This window comes from Saccostrea cucullata, unplaced genomic scaffold, assembly GCF_032062105.1.
Source record: "Saccostrea cucullata isolate Sc308-1 unplaced genomic scaffold, CSIRO_AGI_Scuc_v1 ctg6543, whole genome shotgun sequence".
NCBI classification, from domain to species: domain Eukaryota; kingdom Metazoa; phylum Mollusca; class Bivalvia; order Ostreida; family Ostreidae; genus Saccostrea; species Saccostrea cuccullata.
In genome coordinates, this window is record NW_026936166.1 from 1 (window position 1) to 25,025 (window position 25,025).

General features: G+C 35.5%; 3 protein-coding genes across 3 annotated transcripts; 1 reads left to right on the forward strand and 2 right to left on the reverse strand.

Annotated features, from left to right (window-relative positions):
• Window positions 1-7,490: 7,490 nt before the first annotated feature.
• LOC134244935 (uncharacterized) lies at window positions 7,491-9,951 on the reverse strand. The gene is made up of 2 exons (XM_062727195.1): window positions 8,044-9,951; window positions 7,491-7,593 (listed from the first exon to the last, which is right to left on the reverse strand). The coding sequence occupies exon 1, from the start codon at window positions 9,110-9,112 to the stop codon at window positions 8,279-8,281; it is 834 nt and encodes a 277-aa protein (XP_062583179.1). The 5' UTR covers window positions 9,113-9,951; the 3' UTR covers window positions 7,491-7,593; window positions 8,044-8,278.
• Window positions 9,952-9,967: 16 nt separating this feature from the next.
• Window positions 9,968-12,934, reverse strand: LOC134244932 (uncharacterized). The gene has a single exon (XM_062727192.1). It carries the CDS (start codon window positions 12,932-12,934, stop codon window positions 9,968-9,970), a length of 2,967 nt encoding a protein of 988 aa, XP_062583176.1.
• A 6,551-nt stretch (window positions 12,935-19,485) lies between these two features.
• Window positions 19,486-24,749, forward strand: LOC134244933 (tenascin-like). Its single transcript, XM_062727193.1, has 7 exons — window positions 19,486-19,651; window positions 20,941-20,997; window positions 21,172-21,303; window positions 21,553-21,711; window positions 21,807-21,938; window positions 23,177-23,441; window positions 23,627-24,749. Exons 1-6 carry the CDS (start codon window positions 19,486-19,488, stop codon window positions 23,263-23,265), a joined length of 735 nt encoding a protein of 244 aa, XP_062583177.1. The 3' UTR covers window positions 23,266-23,441; window positions 23,627-24,749.
• The last annotated feature ends 276 nt before the right edge of the window (window positions 24,750-25,025 follow it).

Consider the following 25,025-nt stretch of genomic DNA (forward strand, 5'->3'; position numbering starts at 1 on the left):
ATCAAAATAATAACGTAAATCAAATCTTTATATGGCAATGAAACAGATAATCAAATATACAAGTTACATACCATAAGATGCGTATGATGGACACTGGATTTAAAATATAACTTCTTTCTGGAAAACGTATACTGCTCTGATATACAAGGTAAAGCGCGGTAAATTTATACTTATAATGAAAATGTATTATTGGATGAAAAAAATAGGAAATAACCAATCAAATGATAGAGCCAATGAAATCATAGAATAAAACTTTACTCAAGCAACTCAATCCAGGTGCGCAATAGAACTTTTAGTTAATCCAATTTTAAGATTTTATTTCTCAAAACGATATGAAAAAAATAAATAAAAACGAATAAATACATATAGAAATAGATTTCATTATATCACACATACGTTTAACGTAGGTGAAACGTACTTGGCACAACTAGCTGTTTAGGTTTATGATATACGTATGATATATGCATTTTAATTTGGCAGATAGGCAAGCTTGTGCATTTTGTTTTCTTAAACAAAATTCGCATAAAAATGAGAACAATTGGAGATTTATACACGTTTTCAGAATTTTCTGAGCCTACTGTGTATCCAATAACTAAAAACCTATAATATTTTTTTTATCACGGATGGCAACAGGCTTTAATTGATAAATTGATGTATTATTCTAAAAGACAACCCAAAAAAGTAGACGTAATGGGTTCTTAACCTATCTTATCTTTTTCCAGTATCACTTGTCTTATGTTTGGAAGGTCAAATATAATCAAATTATTAATCATGATATTGTTGAATTCTATCTGATTGACTTTTTCCATTTTAAATATCATTTGCAAAAAGAATATTGTCTGACTTCAATCTTCAAAGTGTTGCTTTCCCATTACCAAATTTAATTTAATAATAGGTGTTAAAATTTTTTTCTTGTTATTCTTTAATTCCTGCTCTCTGAGTATTTATAAAAATATCTCTAGCATGTTCTTTCTTAAAAGCAACACGTAATCTGATCAACAGATGCACAGCCTTCCAATTAAATTTTCCAGAAAATTCTAAACACAGAACACTGGAGAGATGTAGGGTAGTTTATGCTGTTAGAGAGATCCGCCCTCAGAAGTAGATATAAGAAAATAATTACAATTAATTACACAATGAATAATAGAATAAATATGCTATGATTATGTAGGTCGGATAATAAGTAAATAAATTCATTATTTCCAGTTACTTTCAATTGCAAATAAAAGAAAACAATAGTGTCTTTATTTAAGCAAAGTGAATTATTATTACATTTTTACGAATAAAGAAATGTAAATCTAGGTTAAAAATGAATGAAATTGTCTCAATATGAGCAAAATTATACGATGTAATTTTCTCCAAGTCCAAAAAACTTTGTGCCTGTGTTTAGAGTTTCCTTGCGTTATTGTTGTAAACTCATAATGACTCCTCAAATAGATAAAAAAATCAATAACCTATAATACCTGCATCTGTAATATTTCGACTCAATATATCCCAGTGAATTAAAAATATCAAATAATTTTGAGTCTGACATATTTGATTCTTATTTGATCGATTCTTCATACACGAAATAAAATCACCATGAACCAATATATTTTTCTCAAACAACAAAAATTTGACCCCTAGTAAATATGTGATTGACAGTTATTTATCTCCATATTTCATTATTACAATCACAACGAATTGTAAACACTCATTTTGTAAGTATTTAATTGGACTTTTAATTTCAAATGAACTCGATTCCTTCAGTAAATATATAGTATTTCTGGTTAGTTTTCAGTTGGTGATGAAATATTAAAACATGTACGTCTTATATACTGCAAAATTTCAAATAAAGAATGTTTTTGAGAAAAGAAAATTCTCCCAAAATATAAAAAACACATCATTACTTTGCATTACAACAGACATTTGACTGATTAAACATCCAATATATGTTTTGTCCTCAATCATATGCATGCCAAAACACTTGAAGTTTGATTGCTTTGCTTTTTAGCAAATGTCAGCAAATGAACAATTGTATTACTTCAAATAATTTACCTATTTCATTGAAACATATAATTTGATATTAAAGTTAAAACCGTTTATATATTTCAGCAATGTTTTTAAACATAAAGAAAACCAAATTATTTTTTTTCAAACATTGACAGAAAAGCATAAAAATGTAACCTTCGGTATGTGTTGCAATAGAATTTAATACTGACTTAATTGATAAACAGAAATTCGTCGTTTCTATTCAAACAGAGTTTATAAGACCTAATAGTAAGGTCAATACCTTTCTGTCTGATTTTTTTACTTAAACAGCTATCAAGAGTACGTTCATGCAATGTAGGTCAGAATTAAAATTCATTCAACTTACGAGTTGATTTCAGTAGAGTATAAAGGGGTATAATTCATACAATATCTACTGTCGTAATCAATATAAATTTATTTTCTCTATGATTCGTGTAACTGAATAGACGTAAAAAGAATCAATTGCACCGTTTTGAAAACTAGATAACTTTAAATTAATGCTAATCCCTGTGTTTCATTGAATCAATAAATCATTCTCAAACAGATTTGAATGTGTACATGTCAATGTTCGTATTTTATTTTATCGAAGAGAATTTCATATTGTTTATGTCTGTTTTCCTTAAGTCATTCAACAAAGTTGCACGTGTAATACGAAATTATTTATAGAAATTGGTAAATATCGTCGCTGTAAGTATTTATATCTGACGACCGTGTATTTAGTGAATGTAACACCCATTTTTCTTTACTTAGATAACAAACCTGCTGAATGAAAGTTTTTATATTCATATGAGGCAGATTTTTTTTCAAAATATTATACGTGAAGGAAGAAAACATTTGCTGTGACTTTCAACTCAACAGTTAGATATATCGACGATGGTAATTTCTATTCCTACGTAAATACGATGCATTCTGGTGAGCTTGAGACACACCTGTTTCATACTTGGATATTTTACTTAACAACGTTAATGGTAATCTAACAAGGTACCAATTTCATACCAATTGTTAGTCCATTATTTATACACTAAATTGACGACGGATTTTCCCGTTAGATCCCAACAAGGAGGACACACCGGTCGGCACACTCCTCTATGGCATTTTATGCCAACTCTGATGTTTCGGAGGTTCCTGTTTACTCTACTCCTATTTTGTATTGTTTTATGGACTTTGGGATTGAATACTTTTCGCTATCTCCATATCCTTCCTTTCACCCTTTCTCATTTTGACTAATTTAACATGATTTGTCTTTAATGGCAATAGCACAATGTTGTAAGGAATGGAAGAAAGTCTTATAAAATTCGTTTTAATCAGTTTCATTATCAAAACTTATACAATGTCATTGATAAGATACTAGTATTCTTATATATACATGCAATAGATCACTCTTCTTCATCAATAGTTTTTTTTTAGAAAAAATAATCAAGTTTATATATGTGTGTGTTATCTATTTTCCTAATGATTCACGCTTGTATAATTAAAAAAAATAATAAGTTGTGACATTCCATTCAACTCCTTACGTGTACTGTATTTATTCAATTATTTAAAAAAAAAATTGCTTCCAACCTTTTACATTACGTTAATTTACATCGTTTTCCATGTGTCACAAACAGCTTCTCTAAGACAAGAGAGATAACTCTAGATTTAATTCGGTTCAAATTTTAAATTATGCATCAACTAAATTACTATGACGCTGTCTACTAAATGTCGTCTAATCTTTGTGAACTTATTTATGTTGGTGAAAACAAGGGTTCACTTTATAAAAGATATTTAAAGTATTAAACACACGACAACACAGTGTTAAAGGTTCATCAGGTTTTTTAAATCCAGTAAATAAATAATCATCTTTATCTTTACAACTGGTCCTACAAACATCAGAGTTTATAACCTTAGCGATATAAACAATATTCGTATTCATATTATAGGGTTATTGGATTTTTATTGGTGAATATTGGCCAATATAAGTTCAATAACTCCTTTTTTATAAAGCTAAACAATTCCGCACATCTGTTAGAATAGATATATATATTCAAATTAACGCCTGACCTGTACGTGTTCAGTATCGAATCATTCTGAAGACCCTACCGAGCGTTATGATTTGCTTATTTAGGTTTAAATGGGTCTAATAAATACTAAATTTAAATAAATATGTCATCTTTATGCAAAAAATAAACATATCCTACCCAGATTACAGTTTCTTTTTTAAATTTAACTCTGAGAAATTGACCAGACGACTTTTTCATTTATAACGGGGCTTTCGATAATGAACGTTCCTATTTGGAATGTTTCGGGCATACTCGTACACGATATAAAAACTCAGCATTCAATAAAATGTCAAGATATTGAATGCTAAAATTCTCTAGATTTTTCGTAGTGTTTTATTAGAGACTATTCATGAGCTATGTAATAAAATGATGCATGCAAAACACTTATCAAAAAACAGTCTCTAACTGATAATTAAAAATGTATCTATACCAATTAACGCAATATCTTAATAGTTGTATTGATTGAATTTATATAGTGATTGCCATTGAACCTATTTGAATATGTAAATTTAGACATAGAAACATTATCATTTGCAGGTACGGTAACAACTTACAAATACATTTTACAATCAACTTACCAAAATTATGGCAATAAAGTTTTTAGTAAAACGATCTTGGAATTAACTAAAGACATAACATATGCATTGATTAATTGATTGATTGTATATTGTTTAAGGTCCCTCTCGAGAATTTTTCACTCATATGGGGACGCCATCACTTGCCGGTGGAGAGCTGCAACTTTTGTCCTATACTCAGCACTCAGAGCCATTGAGCACGGAGGGATCTTTTTTGTGCCAGCAGCTACTGCGACATAGGACCTCGCTTTATACAGAATCATCCGAAGGACCGGTCTCCACGTCCCACAGTGGCATTAGAACCCGGAACGTATTGACCACCTCCTTACTTCACGACTCTCGAGCACACGCTGTAACCACTTTGAAGGTGCTAATGATAAGAATCGACCGAGTAAAAACTAGCAGAGTAACAATTAAAGTTTCAATAAATTATAATTTGGCAGAACTTATCATGTACAGTTCCAGTGTGTATACAACATCCAACGACTCTTCTACATCTACATTGCGTAATCGCGCGTTCCGGTTTCATGTACTTATTAACTTTGAACACACACCCTCAAAATAATATTTAGAAATATGTTAGCGCACAATAAATTTGAGCGTTTAGAGGCTCTTGCGTCTAAGGCGCTAAAATAGGTAGTGCGCAAAATATTATCATTTTACAGTATGGATAAATTTCATCCTGAAACAAAAATAAAACTTTCAAGATAAGTACAAAAACTGTATAACAGCACGAAGCAAAATTGACCATCACCCGAGAGAAATTAAATAAAAAACCTGTCTTAAGTCTCGAGTCATGTGATAAGTATGCACCAATCCCTCAACAATGGTTTGTCGGGAAAATAATGAATTAACAAAATTGTAAAAGAAATTAACACAAGCACTTTAAAAACATTTTATGAATCCGTAAAACTTTTATTTACTGACCTATATTTTATATTAATAAGTGCATGAAAAACAAAATATTAAATCATGTTTACATAATTATGATATGCCAGATTAATCTGCAAAATCATTGTTGTAAGAGTCGGAGTCGAGATCAGGGACAATAAGTTGAGATGTTATCCTAAAAAGTATTTTTTGTTTGTTATCATGTTGAATGTATTTAGAATGCATAAAATTTAAAAGGTTTTGTTAACCGCACTCGCAAACATTTTGTGCAGTTAATAACAATTTTATACTATTTCCCCATCATGCCTTTTCGCCCAGTGATATCTAATGTCACCATAAGGACATTCTAATGCACATAGGATAGTTACAGTACGTTTTAATAAATGTTTTTAAAACAATAAAATTTATAACTATATGTTAAGGTAAAAACAAAGTATATATTATGTTCCATTTTTTTGAAAATCCACCAAAATGCAATTCCAGACAAAATGAAACAAAGAATAAAAGGGTTCCGTTTTTATGAGAATATATTCAAAATTGCTCACAGTTTATCTGAATCAACAAAAAGACATGTTAAATGTGATCCAGTCGGATTGGTTGAGGTGACCTCAGAGTCTTGACGAGACGGATTGATTGAGTGGCCTCCGGACTCAGAGACCTGACGAGTCGGATTGATTGAGGTGGGCTCCGGACTCAGAGTCCTGACGAGTTGGATTGATTGGGGTGGGCTCCGGACTCAGAGTCCTGACGAGTTGGATTGATTGAGGTGGGCTCCGGACTCAGAGACCTGACGAGTCGGATTGATTGAGGTGGGCTCCGGACTCAGAGTCCTGACGAGTTGGATTGATTGAGGTGGGCTCCGGACTCAGAGTCCTGACGAGTTGGATTGATTGAGGTGGGCTCCGGACTCAGAGTCCTGACGAGTCGGATTGATTGAGGTGGGCTCCGGACTCAGAGTCCTGACGAGTTGGATTGATTGAGATGTGAGACAGGTGTTGACATTAAGTAAAAGGAGTAAAGGAATCAAGAGTAGAAATAATTCAATATATGAAATGATTTTTTGACTGTTTATGTCTTCTTGAAATAACATATCAAGAGTCCAAAACGTGTCACTGGTCAATAAAACAAGTAGATTCGTAAAACATATCGTGAGGAATAAAATATGATTAAAACAAAAAGGAAAACCGAAAAGTATTTTTTATCAACATGAAATTGTCAATGTGATATTTTAACAGCTCCTGACTTTCAAACTTTAGTGTGGTAAAAATTTCTAATGAATTCAATAAATAACATCAAAATACGAAATATTCTTCTTGTCCGTCTGAAGCAAACTAACAGTCAATCATACACAGCATTGGCCAGGCTAGTAAAAAGGGGCGGGCCCTATTTTATACGGGAAACGTTTATTGTGACATCACACAAAAACTTTATACTTCATAATACATGAAAATGAAATATTTTGCAACTTAAGACTTTGTTTACACAATAAACACCATTAAATCTTATCAATGAATTAAAAAAATTGCTAGTTAAATCCTACTTAACAGCTTATAAACAATCACTGATCGCAAGGATCTTGTCGACATGACGTTATTTCAATAAATATAATATAAATATAATTCAACAAATGTAAATGTGATGGGACTTTTTAACAATACTCAGAGACGTAAGCGTAGTCATGGACATTGTTCGTACCATAAACCTGCAATACATGACGTCTCTTTTAAATCATTACAACCTTACGTAAATCAACAGTTAGGTCTACATCATATTCGAACAAAACTTTACTCTGTCCCGTTGAAACTTTTAAATAGTCTTTTTGAAAAGGCCAAGGAACATCCAATTTTAGACTCTTCGTCACCTGAATATGGGCTCGGATCTGTGATTATGGATATTGGATATCATAGGCTTTTTAAACCCGCACGTTTCACGGAAGAAAATGCAGCTAAAACAATCCGTCTTTTCCTTAATGTTCTGTCGCTATGACCCGTGGTCTTCTGACAGATAGTTTACCCACAGATTGACAACAACAATTCTGGCTAAGTTGCATCAATGTATTATGTGATTGTGGTAAAAGACTGAAATATAAACAAAGATACAATGAAACACTTGAATTTCATACAAAATAAACTTACATTCATATTAAACTGGTATTTCATATAGTTGAAAGAAATTACTATGAATAATAGCAACAATGTAAAAAGGACTTATGACACTAAATGGCTTCCATAGAAATAAAATTTTGCAGCATGACATTTAGAAGTATTAAACCACAAATATTAGATCAAAACTATAAAAATATATTCCAGATAACTTGTAACATTATCAATCTATCGCTTAGCAAATAATTCATAGGCAGATGTACAAATTAAAACAAGGCTATGTTTACATTATCAACAGACGACAAGTTTCAAGTATGAAAGCTTCAATTATTATACATAAAACTGCTTTAGGCCTCTAAAAAAGGTATAAACATATAGAGATAATCATTTGACAGAATAATTAAGTGTTTACAAATAAATACATACTCTGTGATAGGCCAAAATTATGGAGAAATTGTCGAAGTAAACTGAGCGGCGTCCAACCACGTTAACAAATGGCGGGCTTATATGCAACAATTTTACCAAAAAACACAAAAGAGTTCCAACATGAAAAATCAATACGTAAAGAGAGATAACTCTTAACACTTGACAGAACACTCCCCGCTTGATGACAACGTCATCACTACATTAACATATTTACACTAATAAGACATGATACATTCTAACATGGTAGAAGCAATATAAGTTCAGCTGTAGGTCGAGTGTACAAGGTTGCTTGTTCTTCAAGTACTACGCGTACCTCACACTTGCGAACTAAACCGTCGGAGGATGGGAAGGTCTTGTGAATGATCCCTAACGGCCAGTCATTCCTTGCTGTCTGCTTGTTTCTAACTAAAACAACATCACCTTCACACAGGTTTCTCTTAGGTTCCAGCCATTTCTTCCTCTGTTGAAGAGTCTGTAAATACTCAGCTTTCCAGCGGTGCCAAAACATGTCAGCCAGGGCTTGAACTCGTTTCCACTCCTTTCGGAAAAGGTCTTTACCATCAAATGTTTCTGTGACAGAGGTAATTTGTTGTGGTTTCTGCGTAAGTAGCAGTGATGGGGACAACGGTACAGGGTTTTCTGCGTCTGTGGTGAGAGGTACCAGTGGTCTTGCGTTCATTATGGCGGACACTTCGGCCATAAAGGTTGAGAGAAGTTCATGCGTGAGGCCTGTCCCTGGAACATCTGTTAGAAGAGAATCTAGAATCCTTCTTGAAACCCCAATGACCCTCTCCCAGACTCCACCCATGTGAGATGCATGGGGCGGGTTGAATAGCCAGGTACATCCTTGGGAGTACAAAAATTGCTTCACACTGCTGTCCTCTACGTTGATAGCGTTGATGCCAAGGTTGTCAGTTGACCCCACAAAGTTCGTTCCTCGGTCAGATCGGAAAAGTTTGACTGGTCCCCTGATTGCCATAAATCTTCTCAAGGCGTTAATAAAAGCTGAAGAACTCAGCTCCTCCACTATCTCTATGTGGACTGCACGAATAGTCAGACACGTGAACATCTCTTACCATCTTTTGCTGCATGCTTGCCCTCCTCGTGTCTTTCTAGTCACAACTTGCCATGGGCCAAAACAATCCACTCCAACATTGGTAAATGGCGGTCCAGGTTCCAGTCTGTCTGAAGGAAGGTCAGCCATCTTTTGAACACCAAGACTTCCTCGAAGTTTCCGACACTTGACGCATTTGTACAGTATAGAGGACACTAATGACTTAGCTCCTGTAATCCAGAACCCCGCTGAACGAACGGAACCTTCTGTGATGTGTCGACCTTGGTGTTTTGTCTGCTCATGATAGTAACGGATGATAAGTATGGCAATGTGGTGACGTCCAGGAACAAGAATAGGATGTTTTTTCTGCTTCTGTCAAACTGGAGTGTTTCAGTCTGCCGCCAACATGCATGAGGCCATCGGTACCAATAAAGGGCGCCAATTTTGTTAATGAACTGGATTTCGGGAGACAATTCCCTGCTTGGAGACACTGAATTTCATTCTCGTATGCTTCCTGTTGAACTTCAACAAGTAGATGCTTCTGCGCTGCTTCAAAGGCATCCACTGTTTTCCACTTGGTACATATGTGCCACCCTGAACAGTCTGATCCTTTAACTGACTGGGCTATGTGTTGTAAGTGAGCAATAGTCTCTACTAGTCTTCTCCAACTTGAGAATCTACTGAAACGATGAGTTCCAAGCTGGTGATGAGGTTCATCCTCCACACTGGTTTTTAAGGCCTTGATCTCCCTTCTCACTTCCTTGTCCTCATCTGGGTTCTGTAATTCATGCGTTTCCTCTGTAGAAACATGGTCGTTTAGAAGAAATGCTGGTCCTACTAGCCAAGGATTGTTGAGCATCTTACAAGCTGCTACGGACCGGGTTGCCGATCTGCTGGGTTCTGACTTGTACACACATAGCGCCACTGTTGAAGTAGGGTGGAAGCTCTAATCCTGGCAACTCGATTGGCTACGTATGTGTAAAATCTTCTTGTATCATTTTGAATGTATCCCAGCACCACCTTGCTGTCGGTGTAAAAGGTAAAGTCTTTGATGTGAAGTTCTAGATGAGTAGCAATTGATTCTGCTATCTCCACTGCAATTACTGCGCCACAAAGCTCTAATCTGGGTATGGTATGACCGTGCTTCGGTGCGACCTTTGACTTGCCAAGGATGAAGCCGATTTCTGATCTTCCTTCTTGGTTCAGATTTACAAGGTATCCCACAGCAGCAACTGCTTGTTCCGAGGCATCTGAAAAGATGTGTACTGATTTGTTGCATGCACTCGTCCATGACATTGAAAGGTAGGTGCGAGGAATACTCAAACCATGCAAGTCTTTCAAAGAGTTGACCCAATATTCCCATGTTGCTGAGTACTTCAAAGGTAAGGGCTCGTCCCAGTCACTTGTACATCCCACTAATTGGCGCATAAGTAATTTACCATCAATGATGACGGGGGCCAAGAAACCTAAAGGATCAAAAATGGAGTTGATCGTGGAAAGCACCCCTCTTCTTGTGAATTGTTGCTCTTCTGTTGCAATGTGGAACAAGAAGGCATCTGATTCCAGATTCCAAGAGACACCAAGAGTACGCTGGACTGGCAGTATTTCGTTACCAAACTCCAGGTCCTTTAAATCCTTCGACAGGTCCTCAGGTGGAAAAGCTTGCATGACTTCTTCTCGGTTTGAGGCTATCTTGTGAAGTCTCAAGTTTCCCTCATTTTTCAGTGCTTTCTGTGTTCTCTGAAGTAGGTCTATGGCTTGTTCAATGGTAGGTAATGATTTAAGTCCATCGTCGACATAAAAGTCTTTGCACACAAAGTTACTAACATCTGCACCAAGTTGACTCTGATTCACTGCAAATCTGAGGCCATATGTCGCTATGGCTGGAGAGGCGGTGTTACCAAAAACATGAACACACATGCGAAATTCAACAAGCGGTTCGTGGAATTCGTTTCCTTCATGCCATAAAAATCTAAGGTAATTGCGGTGTTCCTCGTTGACCTTAAAGCAGTAAAACATTTGCTCTATGTCCGCAACAATCGCTACTGGTTCCTGTCTGAAGCGAAGTAAAACTCCTAATAGACTATTTGTTAAGTCTGGACCGGAACACAGAACGTCATTCAGTGAAACACCATTATGCTTCACAGCTGAATCAAATACCACGCGTACTTGATCTTTCTTCCTAGGGTGGTAGACACCAAAGATAGGCAAAAACCAGCACTCATCTCCTTCTGCCCGGGGCGGCGCTCTTTCAGCATGGCCTCTCTGAAACATCTTCTCCATGAATGCTAAGAATTGCTCCTTTTTCAAGGGATTCTTCTCTAAGCTTCTGTCCAAACTCTTAGCTCTCTTCATCGCTGTATCGTAGTTGTTTTGTAGCTTTTGACGATTGGGCTTAAACGGCAGTGGTGAGGTCCAAAATCCCTCTTTGTCCCTTTGGAATTGGGAACTCACAATCTCTAAGAATTTTTTGTCATTCACATATAAGCCAGGTTTTTCGTCATCGTCTGATCTCTCGAATAACTTGTCCATGTCCGGTTCATAACTGGAGTCACACACATCTAGCTTTTCACACACTGACAATTTACTCTGACAAGGTTCAAGTATGGTACCCCGTCCACTTTCAAGAATGTTCGTTTTTGTGACATTGAACTCTTCTGGTAAGTGAGAGCTACCTAAACAGGTTTCACCTATGATGGCCCATCCTAATGGAAGTTTCTGTGCGTAAGGGGCATTAGCTGGTCCAATACGCTGGTCCAGAACATGGTGAGCTTGAATGACATCTCTTCCGATTAACAGCATAATTTGGGCGCCATCATCCAGGGGTGGAATGTACTGAGCGATGTCAAGTAGATGAGCGTAGTTCTGAGCTACCTCCGGTGTGGGAATTTCCTCGCGATTGTTAGGAAGATGACTACATTCCGTAACAGCAGGAAGTTGGAGACGGACGCTGTGGTCCAAAGATTCCACCACTACACAATGGGCTCTTCTCCCAGCAGCTCGTTCCTTTCCTGCACCTGAGGTAAGTATGTATTCCACATCCTGTCCCTCAATTCCAAGCGAATCAAAGAGTTGCGTGCTGGCCAGAGTACGGTTACTCTGGTCATCTAACATGACGTATGCGTGTATTCGTTTTTCAGGACTCTCTTGTAGATGAACATTAGCTAACAGTATTTTAGCACAAGATTTTCCAGGAAATCTACCACATATCTGCGTGCACTTTGAAGTAATGTCAATTACCTCCCCGCTGTGAGATGATGCGGCTGTACGTAGAGTCCCTGATGGTGTGTCAACATGTAAAGCTGTAGGATAACTGCCGCTGTTACATTCTTTGCATGACACTATCTCCTTACAGTCTTTCTTAATGTGAGTAGTCGAGGCGCAACATCGAAAACATATTTTCTTTTCCTTTAAGAATTTCATCCTTTCCTGAATACTCTTCAACCTGAAGGCTCTGCATTTATTCAAAAGATGGTCCGTATTGTGAATCGGGCACTTTTGAAACATGGAAATGTCCTCGGTACTAGGTGCTGTGTTTTGAGCTTCATGATGTGTGTTAGTTTTCTTCACAACAACAGAGTTTTTATGATAATAGTTTGACATGTTTGTGTCCTTCCTGACAAATGATGTTTCATACAGAAAACTTGGATTATTTCTGATCCTGCTTTGTTGTCGTAGGAATTCCGCAAAATGGGAGAACGGTGGATACACAGTGTGATGCTCCTGCATATATCTGATAGCTGATGATGTCCATTTTTCTTGGAGATTGTGCGGTAATTTGTTTACAATGGGTGTCACACCAGTTGAGGAGTCATAATATCCGAGCACAGCTTTCATTCGTTCATCACACTTAATGGACTCAATTTCTGATGCTAAGTCTGACAGTTCATACAGTTTCTTTGAATCTGTAGGTGTTAACTTTGGAAATGTCTCGACTCTTCTTTTTTATGATGACTCAATCATTTCAGCACATCCGTATTGTTCTTCTAGTCTCTCCCAAGCTCTCTGTAGACCCCGTGGTGGATTGCTTATGTTTGCGGACTTTATGCTCAAAACATGCCTCTTAGACTCTGGTCCACTCCACTTCAACAGGAAATCAAGCTCTTCAGTAGGTGAAACATCCAGTTCACTCATCACAGTCTTGAATGAAGCTTTCCATGTCATGTAGCTCTCCGGTCGATCATCAAAGGCTGAGAGTCGAGTGAGCATTAAATCCTTCTTGAGGAGGTATCGTGTGAAATTACCAGCGACGGAGTGGTTTGGTATGAAGGAAGAAGCTTCTGGATTCAACTTCCTGTTAGGTTCAACTAACGGTTGTGCACTGTAGGTGTCATTTTCATTCTTTGCCTTTGATTCATGTGTATCCTGAATATATGGTACTCTCACACGATTGTCTTCATCCACATAGGCTTTTGTTCTTGTGATGGGATCTAGAGTTCCTGTATTTGGAAGCGAAATCCTTGAAAGTTGCGATTCTTGGTCGAAAGCATTTGCCTCAGCTTCAAGCGCGGCTGTCTCTCTTTGTTGAGTGAGTAGTTCTAAATCTACAGAAAGTTCAGCTCTTTCTCTTTTCACCTTGGCCTCGTCGAGGGCCATTTGTTGCTCCAGTAACGCCTGTTTCCTTTTTAATTCTGACTCCATTTCTGCGAATCTCAGTCTTGCCTTAGCAGCTTCTAACTTGGCTTTGGCCTGCGCAATAAGCGACCCCATGTCACTTTTTGAAGAGGAACGTCTGGAAGTCCGACTCTGCGAGGACACTGAGACGATGTCGTTTTCGTTGACTGGCTGATCCATAGCTGAATGCCTGTATGATTACGAGATCTTTTACTGTTCTGTCGCTATGACCCCTGGTCTTCTGACAGATAGTTTACCCACAGATTGACAACAACAATTCTGGCTAAGTTGCATCAATGTATTATGTGATTGTGGTAAAAGACTGAAATATAAACAAAGACACAATGAAACACTTGAATTTCATACAAAATAAACTTACATTCATATTAAACTGGTATTTCCTATAGTTGAAAGAAATTACTATGAATAATAGCAACAATGTAAATAGGATTTATGACACTAAATGGCTTCCATAGAAATAAAATTTTGCAGCATGACATTTAGAAGTATTAAACCACAAATATTAGATCAAAACTATTAAAATATATTCCAGATAACTTGTAACATTATCAATCTATCGCTTAGCAAATAATTCATAGGCAGATGTACAAATTAAAACAAGGCTATGTTTACATTATCAACAGACGACAAGTTTCAAGTATGAAAGCTTCAATTAAATACATAAAACTGCTTTAGGCCTCTAAAAAAGGTATAAACATATAGAGATAATCATTTGACAGAATAATTAAGTGTTTACAAATAAATACATACTCTGTGATAGGCCAAAATTATGGAGAAATTGTCGAAGTAAAAGCACGTTAACAAATGGCGGGCTTATATGCAACAATTTTACCAAAAAACACAAAAGAGTTCCAACATGAAAAATCAATACGTAAAGAGAGATAACTCTTAACACTTGTTTTACACCAAGATATTTAGGTGATGTTGAAAAGCCATATTTGGAAACGAAAGAATTTTTTTTCAAATACAAAATTAAGATAATACACATCAAATTTTGTTAACTATATACATTTATGAAACCGTTTAAGCACATTTTTAAAATGGTGTGGAATCTTTGATTCAATTATTAGTAAAAACAAAACAGGCATAATTTTCATTTAAACGAAATTATTTTCTTTTTATCTTAAAGAGGTTTTATCAAATCTGACGATAAGCTAAATAATGACAATCTTCTTTAAATTGCTTCATTATTTGATTCTTTATTAATCTGTTCAGAGATACGCACCTTATTTTAAATATAAGAAGGTAAGATATTTCGCCATTACCTGGTTTTGTTGTGTTTGTTAAATATCACGTAAATATCGCACATAGATATCATACAAAAATAAAAGTATCTTCGGGGAAAAATGATTATATTATTTCAAATTATTGAATTTTATGAATTTTCTTATCTGTATTCTTGACAAAGGGTTGAATTGATAATTCAAGTTATGACTTATCTATAGGGTTTATTTCCACTTTCCAATCATTAAATTTCTGACCCCCCCCCCTTTCCACCAATTAATCTGTTGATTATTTCAAATGCTTAATTGGTTGTGAAAACTTTATCGTCAAATCTCAAAAACAAAACAAAGTTACCCCCACCACCCTTAAAAAAATTGTTAATAATTTCAGTTGCTTATTACATGTGCTCTATAGAGCAATATACATTCTACATTCATATAAGGTAAATTGAATTTCAGTACCACTAAAGCATAGACGCATACCTTCTAAATTCTATGTCTAAGCAACAATTTAAATGGGAAAAATTAGGTGCACAATATAATACATGTATTTCTTGCAAAGCAATAAAAATGGAAATGGATTCAATTTCGACCGCTTTCTTGACACCCAACATCCACAGCCGTCTTTTATGTTTTTTAACAAATACATTCCAAATACTGACTTTAAGAGCTTCTTAATTTTTTAAAATTATTTATCAACATATTTATATATACATATATATATTTTTAGCAAATAAAAGCTTGAATATGACGTGCACCGTAAGTGAGCAATGTACTGCCACCAGAGGAGCAGGAAATTGTTCAATGAATGGAAAGAATAATACTGACTTTAAGAGCTTCTTAATTTTTTAAAATTATTTATCAACATATTTATATATATATATATTTTTAGCAAATAAAAGCTTGAATATGACGTGCACCGTAAGTGAGCAATGTACTGCCACCAGAGGAGCAGGAAATTGTTCAATGAATGGAAAGAATAAAGTATGCCACTGTTCTCAAAACTATGAACTTGTGAATGGAACATGCTTAAAGGGTTCGTAGACTAAAGACAATGATCCTTTTATTCTCTACAAATATATCCCACTTTATGTTTCATTCTGAGCACCGATATAATTAGCATTTCATTTAACTTGTAATCAAATGTTCTTGACCATAATATGATTTCTGTTTTAAAACATACATCAAAGTCAGAAAAAAAGAATGCGTAATATATGTTCTAGTGAAATTATTGTTCAGATATATGAGAGCATGTTCATTAAAAAAAGTTTATGACTTATGAAACATATGGAGATGATAGCGAACAGTAGGCAAGATCAAAAGTCCATAAAACGATACAAAATAGTAGCAGGGCAAACACGGACCTCCAAAACATTAGAGGTGGGATCATGCCATGGAGGAGTGAGCATTCCCTGACGACCGGCCACACCTTCTGTGTTCTTCATGTCATGATCAGGAAATGACGGAAAACCCATCGTCAATTCAGTGTATAAATAACAGACTAACAATTAGTATGAAAAACATCAGTCAACACTTGACGCAAGGATAAATTGTATTTGACAGGTCAAATGACAAGGTTATTATATCGACCATAGAAATTTTGAAATCATTACCTCAAACGAGAACAATTTGTTTCATCGACTTGTTTGTCAATAATTTACATCATCTTAAAATTTGTTCATACATAGAGCATGCATTTGCGTATCGAATCAACTGAGATATATAAACTCCCTATGCATGTGATGAAGGAATATTGCTGCACAAGTAAGGGAAGTTGACGATAGAAAAGTTAAAGTTTTCACGTTTTTCATAGAACTTGGTTGTTAGATTACCATTAACGTCTTTCAAGTAAATTATCCCCAACAAAAATGAAACAGATGTGTCAGACTCTATGGTATCTTTTATCTCAAGCTCACCAGACTATATCGTATCGACATAAGAATGGAAATTACCATTGTTTATTGACAATACATAGTCGGTATATCTAAATGTCGAGTTGAAGGCCACAACAAGTGTTTTCATCTTTTCACGCATAAGATTTTGCACGATTTCTGCTTAATATGAATGCAAGAATAAATGTGCTAATAAAGGGCGGAATTGGAACCATGGGAATACCAATTGTTTGAAGATCTGATCACCAAAAACAACATAGATATTGTCAATCAGAAACTCAAACATCTTTTTGAAGTCAACTTCAGAGTGCTTGTCTGTATGATCGAAATGTTTTTACAAAATAATTAAGTAAATGAGCAATGGCATGGTAAATTTACGAGTTCCATTTTTATTGAAAAAGCAGCTGTCAATAATATCTAAAAGTCTGAAGTTTAATTTATCGTGGGGAATATTAACATGATTAACCTGCTGATTTTTGTAAAATTTTGATTTCAAATTGTCCAAAAGTTCCTTGCAGTTTTTAAGTATCCATATCTTATTTAAATCACTTCTTGAATATATTGTTGCACAGTACTCCTGAAGTTTCTCCTTCACAACTGTTGATATCTAATAGTCCATGAGCCACTGGGGGTGGTCGGTACCATTTTGGGTGAATAAACTTGATAGTGATAATTGGTAAGGTATACCCCTAACGAGTGTGAAAATGTATGATAGCATCAAATCAGTTGTGGCTTTAATGCTGGAGACACAGTTATTGCCCTTTATTTGCTCAAATTAGGTAGTTTGAACTAATTATATTTGCAACCTGCAAAGTGTTTTTCACACAGTTGCCAACCGTGATAGAAAGTTTTACCAGAATACTCCGAGATATGATGAACATATTAAAAGAGCATTAACTGAGTTACTAGCCGTGATTCTAACAAAAAATGCATATTTTTACCCCTTTTATTCAACAATTATATGTATCTCAAAAATTTGTATAATGAAAAGATAAGTACCAACGCACATATATTAGTTTAGTTATTCGTCCGTCGGTGACGACGATGACCCCTGTCTCATTTTTGTTGTGGAAGGGGGATGACCTGGACGGTGGGTGTTGAGGTGACTGGTCAGGCAGATCCTCGCACAAGCAGATGATGGAGTTTTCCGATTAGAGCCATGCCCCCTTCCTTCTAAATCTCAGCTGGGATGGAGTATCGGGATATCGGCCAGGTGCATTGCCAGTTGAAAACAGACTAATTGCTTTCTGGATCTCATCCAATGTGGGAACGGCATCCAGTGACTATTTGATGGGATTCTGGGTAGACGGTTGATGGCTTCGTCGTTGATGGTAGAAGGACGGTTCAGAACACCAATGAAATGTTCCGCTCACCTGTCCAGTATCTTTTCCTTCTCTCTGATGAGTGTTAACTCGTCATCACTGAGGAGAAGGGACGAGCCTGATGGAGTTGGCCCGTAGACTTCTCCAAGTACACAGTAAAAGTTTTTCCTAGGCCTGTCATGAGATTCGGCGTAAGTTGGATCTCGTCAGCTTTGGTCCAGGAGTCCTGCATATCCCGAAGTTGTTGCTGTGCTATGCTGCCAGCGTTCCTCAGAGCGTCTTTCATGGTTGTAGAGGTGGGATCATCTTTATGAGCCTTGGAAGCGCGATGATTGTCCTCAAGAAGCTGCATGATCTCGGGTTGGTTCTCATCAAACCAGTCTTTGTGTTATTTTTGGTGGAGGGCCCAAGACACTCAAAGACTGTACTGTACACAGTATTAAGAACTGTGCCCCATGCAGCACGGTGGAGTTCAGGCGTTCTTCCAGGGTGTCAGCAAAGTACGGAGAGAGGTAAAGGCAACTTGAGCTTACCAACGTTGAGACGTTTTGAAGCCTTAGTCTCTTGAGGACGTATCCTGAGTTTGATCCGGAAGTTTAGTGGTGAAGTTTAAAGACTGTGAGACAGTGATCTTTCCAGCACTCCGCGCCGCACATAGCCTTGGTGAACAGATGAACTGTCTGTCTGTTTCTCATCCTGACAATGACGTTGTCCTGATCCTTGTTTTTTCTTGTTCTCTTTATTTCGCATGTGTTTGGTTCACATCAGCCGCGGAAAACTGGCTAGGGAAAGTTTGGAATACCTTTTATAATCTGCTCCTCTTGTCATGGAGGTGAGCAGTGCGTTCCTAAAGAGGACTGCTCAGTAACACAGGGGGCTGCCGAACTCCACCGCTGCTCTGGTCCGTGAAGAGCGACCATATGGTCTGTGCCGCCTGTGTGCAGGTCCACGACTACCGACTTCCAGTGAACCCGCACCTGTCACCTTCGTTGCTCGCCTGTCGCCACAGGGCTTTGGGTTGGATGATAGAAGGGATGGAAGATGCTCATTGTCTTGCGCTATGAGTTTGAATAAAATGAAGAAGGGTTGCACGTCGCCGACCTCACTCTATCGCCCGCAACCATCTAGATCCAGTGGCAAGACAGATGTTAGGACGTCTGGAGATGAAGACAGATACAACAGAAGACTAAGACGTGCTATATGTGCCGTGCCTTGCTCGAAGCATTCCACGGTGCTTGCTGTGTCTGCCTTCTTCTCCGTTGACCCATGACGGTTTCCTCCGCAGAGTCCGCCGGTGCACATTCTTTACATGCGTTATGGGTAGGCAAGCCCTCAATCAACAGGGTGTGAGACCCGTCAGCGCTTTGTGTAGAGAGTGCTCTCCTAGAGGGATCTCCCTTAAGAGGGTTCTTTTTACCCGGACTAGTGGAGGGAAGGGTCGTTACGCCATTGCAGGTCGTGAGACACAGCCCACAAAATCAAGTTATATTTATTTTTTACTGACAAAATGTTTTGAAATACTAATACGTGATAGAAATTCTTTAAATAAAATGACCATGCAATATGTTTTTTGTGTGAAAATTGTCACAGTAGTAATTTGTTCAAAATTTCAACATTGCATACATGTATTCCACTTTTATGACCAAGGGTAGATTTATATTCCTATATAATTTAGACGGCTCTTTTCAGAGGCAATATTGAATGATAATTGAATAGGGTAAATCATGGTCTGCATTCAAAAGAATTTTCAAGAAAATATCTTTCGAAATAAGATATAAATTGCGTATTGAAAAACCAACGTTTTTCTTTCAAAGACACGGCTGAGAAAATGAACAAGTTGGGTTGGTGTATACAAACGGCTGACACACCATTAAAGCCACAATCAATTGAATGCTATCATACATTTTCTGAAGGTAGAGATGTATGTCCTTCAAAAATTAACTATGAAATTTATTCACCCGAGATGGTACAAATACCGAAATATTCATGGCCTGGCTCATGGACTATAAGTGAGGAGTAAAGAAAGAGGTTTGGTTGATTATTTACTGAAATCCGCCATGAATCTTTGTTTGTAAGAATTCTTATGAAGTTTTGGAATTTAATATGCAGGGTACATACGGTATTTCAAATTCATTTTGGTTCTTTACGATATTCAATATATATACAAAACTGATCACGTAATCTATCTAATTCTTTTTTTTAGTTCTGGATTACTAAATACTGAAGGATAGATTGTTTTCATATTGCCCCTCAATCTTTTAATACGTGTTTTTAACATGGATCTGATACATTTAATCCATTTTGACAAAATGTATATAATCCTTAAAAATGTGAGTTCCACAGCAGTTTTGAATACCACAGAGGCACCTACACCATGTTATAATCAAATAATGTTAATAGGATTATTTTTTATTTCCCATCAAATTTTATGCTTTATATTATATTCTAAAATTATTAGGTATAAACTTGAATTACATTGAACACTTGGTATTTCTAGAAATAATATGCAGTTTATTAAAATTTCTGTTTTCAACGAAATGTTGCATTTTATTTATACCATCCAAATGAATGATTTCTGCTTTAAAAGTAATGTTTTTATTTAGCTGTATGAGTCGAGTAAAATACTTGAAGGAGAAAATCCTTTCGTTTTAATTTTGATCATTGTAGGCAAAAGGCGACTTGGCGAAAGTTGCTCTTTAAGTATACAATGTTCTGGAAGCGAAAATGCTGGAAAGTGTAAAACTCAGAATTATCTGGAAACTTTAACCAAGAGAAATCATGCCAATGCGACGATAACTTCCTACCGGTGCTAGGACTCTGTCTTCCGGGTATATACATGTATACATAGATACAACAATCGTTTGAAATATTCTGATTTTCAAAATATATGTAACATTAAATAAAAAAGGGTTTAAAATAGTTGAGTTAAATGTATTTAAACTGAAATACAAAAGATTTACACTCTGATAGAAAAAAAATTATATTTACATGTTTTATTCCAGGTAATTTATCAGTAGGAAATGAATGCTACCTTTCATCACAGTGTTCCAGTACAAGACATGCAGATCGATGTGTTGATGGATATTGTCACTGTCAAGAAGGATTTCTTCTAAAGGAACAAAAGTGCTTACCTGGTAAGAGAAAAGTTAAAATTTATTTTATTTAGTTAATACTTTACATAAAATAAAAAGTCTTATGTTAAAATGTTCTGATGATGACCTTCGGAGGCCCTGCATCAGGTGCATGTAGGTTGAAGACGCATTGCACAACCATGGCTGAAAACGAAAAATTCTTTAAAAAATAGTGAAACCACCCGAGTTTCAAAATTCTATTGTTTCAATTTTTTGTCATATCTGTAAGTTTAGTTTCATTATATACCACAGGTACACTGCTTCTTGGAGAAAGCTGTGAATTTAATGAACAGTGCAGTGGTACAAAAAATGCTGGAAGCTGCAAATATGCAGGAAGTGTAAATTTTACAGTTAGTAAACAATGCAATTGTGATGAGGGTTATTCAAATTTTCGTGGAGACTGTCTTCCAGGTATGAATGCACGATTTGACAAATCCCTTTTTTCAAATTTTTCAATAAATCAAATTACATTTGTTAGAAGTAGTTCTCCCATTTTTTTTATTTAGGCAATTTATCTGTTGGTCAGGAATGTTTTCGCTCTCCGCAGTGCACTAATGCAGATCCTGCTGTACGATGTGTTGATGGTCACTGTCTCTGTATGGATGGATATCAAATGAGGGGACGGAAATGTGTCGATGGTCCGAAAAACCGTTCATGGGAATTTTGGCACGCATGTGCGTTTTTGTTAGATTGATTTAAATTAACACTATAAAGCCTTTTCCTTAAAATTCATTGTAAAGTATTGATAGCATACTATTACAATTTTGATTTAATTTTGTCACAATTTGCGATAATGGCATGAAAATATTCCGTAACTGTAAACAAGCTTTGAAAAAAAGCGAAAAAAGCGTAAATAGTACGTGTAAACAAATACTGTATATCAAGTGCACAAAAAAAATGAAAAAAAAAATCTGCACACGTGCACATACACACCACTCAAACCAACACCACTCATACAAATAAAAAGCAACAAAGTAATCACGAACAGAAGAAAAGTTTCAATACACCGACTAAAATATCTACTAATCCAACCCGTCAATGTTTCTTTGCCATGTACAAATATCCGAAGATCTCTGTATAAGTGTGACGGAAGATTTAACTGCTCTGTTCGAATTATCCATACAAACAGTCGTTGCCAAGAGTTCCTGTAACTTCCGGTGCGACGCAAGGTAACTGTCAACGTCTTATATACATGTAATACATGTATAACCAAGCAGCAAGACAAATGTTAAAGTTTGCATCATTTATTAAGGAAATAAAAGCACTGAAATACAATAAACAAAGTATAAAAGTCAAAATTACAGACTGAGATTATGAGAAAAATAAGATAATTTAGTACCTACAGTAAACGTTTCAGAAAAATGATCTCCATGAAAAAAAATGTGTCATGTAAACAATTCAAATTATGTATATATCTAGTATATTATCAAGCACAGACAATATACTTTACCAAATTATCGAATAATGAATTTATAGCAAATTAAAAAAAAAACACTTGCAAAGAATATAAACAGTTCCAACTCATCGCTGTAAATGGTCTAAAAATTTCTCGATTATATCGACAAAAGAAAACATCTAACACACTAGACATTCGGACCTAATGTATGGAAATATCTCTCTAACACACAGGTAAAATAACATTTTACTTATGGCGAACACATCTCACTTTTACAGCCTTTTACACACTGACATGTCGACAAATTGTACAAGTCGTGACTAACTATTTCTAACGACTATATAATGAACATGAGACTATGGTACACAATAATTAACAAAATAGAATTTAATAAAAATTGTGACAAATTCAACAGACTCTTTCTTGGACCTACTTGATATAGGATTTCATTAAACTTTACTTTATAAATATTTTTTGAAGACACAAATAAAGAAAACACAAAGAAACAAAAAGATAAAAGATTTGTTTTCATATACATTTTATTATTTTTATGGAATTTTGAGTTATGAATTTTCTCCTTTAGTAATAATAATAATAATACTAAAACTACTACTAATTAAGCAATAATCAATTATAATAAAGTGGAAGATATCTTTATCATCGCTGGAGTTATTGGATATTTTCTTGGCTTAACCTCTTCAATTTGTGCTTCAGTTGTTTTCAAGAAAATTTGGAAGCGTTCGAAGTAAGTGAATAAAAAGTTTTTGAGTGTAGTTAGAGATTTGAGAATTTACATCTTACAAGGAAAATAAAAAAGAATGCTGCATTTCTTTTCACCTTTAAAACAATGTATTTTATGTAAGTTTCATTAAAATTTTACAGGTCTTTTTCTCACAAAAATGTACGTAATAAATAATTTTAATCATTTAGCAGATATCGCAATACGCCTATCCTGCAGAATGGAAGCAATTTAGCACTCCAAAATGTATTGTACAAGCATTCCGAAAGAGCCGTTTGCGTCGGTGAATCACAGATTCAAATTCAAAAAATCCGGAAAAATATTTAATACAATAATGATCCATATTCATGCATCGAAGAGACATATAATCATATAAATGACAACACCCATTTAACGCCAAATAACGAATTGTACGACTTTGCAGGACATATAGAGATTGACAAGTCAGAAGGTACGTACAGCTTAGCAAAGGCTCTCCCGTCCTCCAAAACTGGATGCAACAGTTGATCTCAAGCTTGTTTATATATTCACATTGCCATTATAAATATGTGAAACTCTGGTGATATTAAGTTCACTGTTAGAATCATTTAGGTTTCTCTTTGAACATTAATAACGTTTGTTATACCTTTAAAAAATTGTCCCTATGCAAATCTTAATGGAAAAAATGTCTAACATTTTAGTTTTACTGAGTGGGTATGGAAAAAATCGTTGATTGACCTGTCGATGAGATGTTGGACCGCTACAATGTATGCCACACAGTTGGCGGAGCTAAATTCCATACGCATTCCTTAGTATTCGATCAAATTCAAAATCAGATCATATCACGGAATTTATATACAAGACAAATTTTTGTAGAAAAAAATAAGTATAAACAAAACATTTATTGACTGTGTTCTCGGGGAAAATGGTTTTTTTTCGACCCATAAACTAAATTGTTTATCTGCCTTTGGCCTGACGATCTCAGGCAAGCAGTTTGATTCTTGGGTCCGACAAAACGCATGTTGTCCTCGAACTTAGTAAATAAATACATATTCATAACATTTCTCTATTTACTTTCGGATTAATAAGATCGAACGGTGTTGCTGATTAATATGATATCTAGTGCAATGATAGCATTACTGGGATTATGTGGAATATTCAGGAATAAATGTTCGTACATGTAATAGTTTACATCAACTAGAGTTTATTTCAATCACCAATGTATACAGCAATGAAAAGAAGACGTGCATTTTACATATGGACTTTCTTGTTTTAAAGTCACATATGGATTATTTTTGATAAGTTTAGACAAAATAAAATTTAAAAGTTCTAGAAGTACATGTACAGAAGCATTGAAATATTTAAATAAATAAGTTCATATCGGTGAAAAATTTAATTGAAAGTAGTTAAAAAATATCAATTTCTTCAATGATCTCAATTTTTTTTTACCTCAGATATATGTATGCTATATCAATGTGATAGTTGTTATCCTTACCATCTGCTTTGTCTTATTGTTTACCTAATTGAAATATTTGAAGGAAATTATGTAAGTTTCGCAACATTTTTTGTATTTCGTCAAGAAAAAGAAAACTGAATTCCTAGATACTGGTG

Excerpts from the sequence above, each read along its gene's own strand:
- LOC134244935 (XM_062727195.1), bottom strand. The coding sequence starts at position 9,112 with ATGTTCACGTGTCTGACTATTCGTGCAGTCCACATAGAGATAGTGGAG.
- LOC134244932 (XM_062727192.1), bottom strand. The coding sequence starts at position 12,934 with ATGAAAGCTGTGCTCGGATATTATGACTCCTCAACTGGTGTGACACCC.
- LOC134244933 (XM_062727193.1), top strand. The coding sequence starts at position 19,486 with ATGGGTAGGCAAGCCCTCAATCAACAGGGTGTGAGACCCGTCAGCGCT. Across the intron at positions 20,998-21,171 it reads GCTAGGACTCTGTCTTCCGG|GTAATTTATCAGTAGGAAAT; the intron begins GTATATACATGT and ends GTTTTATTCCAG. Across the intron at positions 21,939-23,176 it reads GGGACGGAAATGTGTCGATG|ACACAAATAAAGAAAACACA; the intron begins GTCCGAAAAACC and ends TATTTTTTGAAG.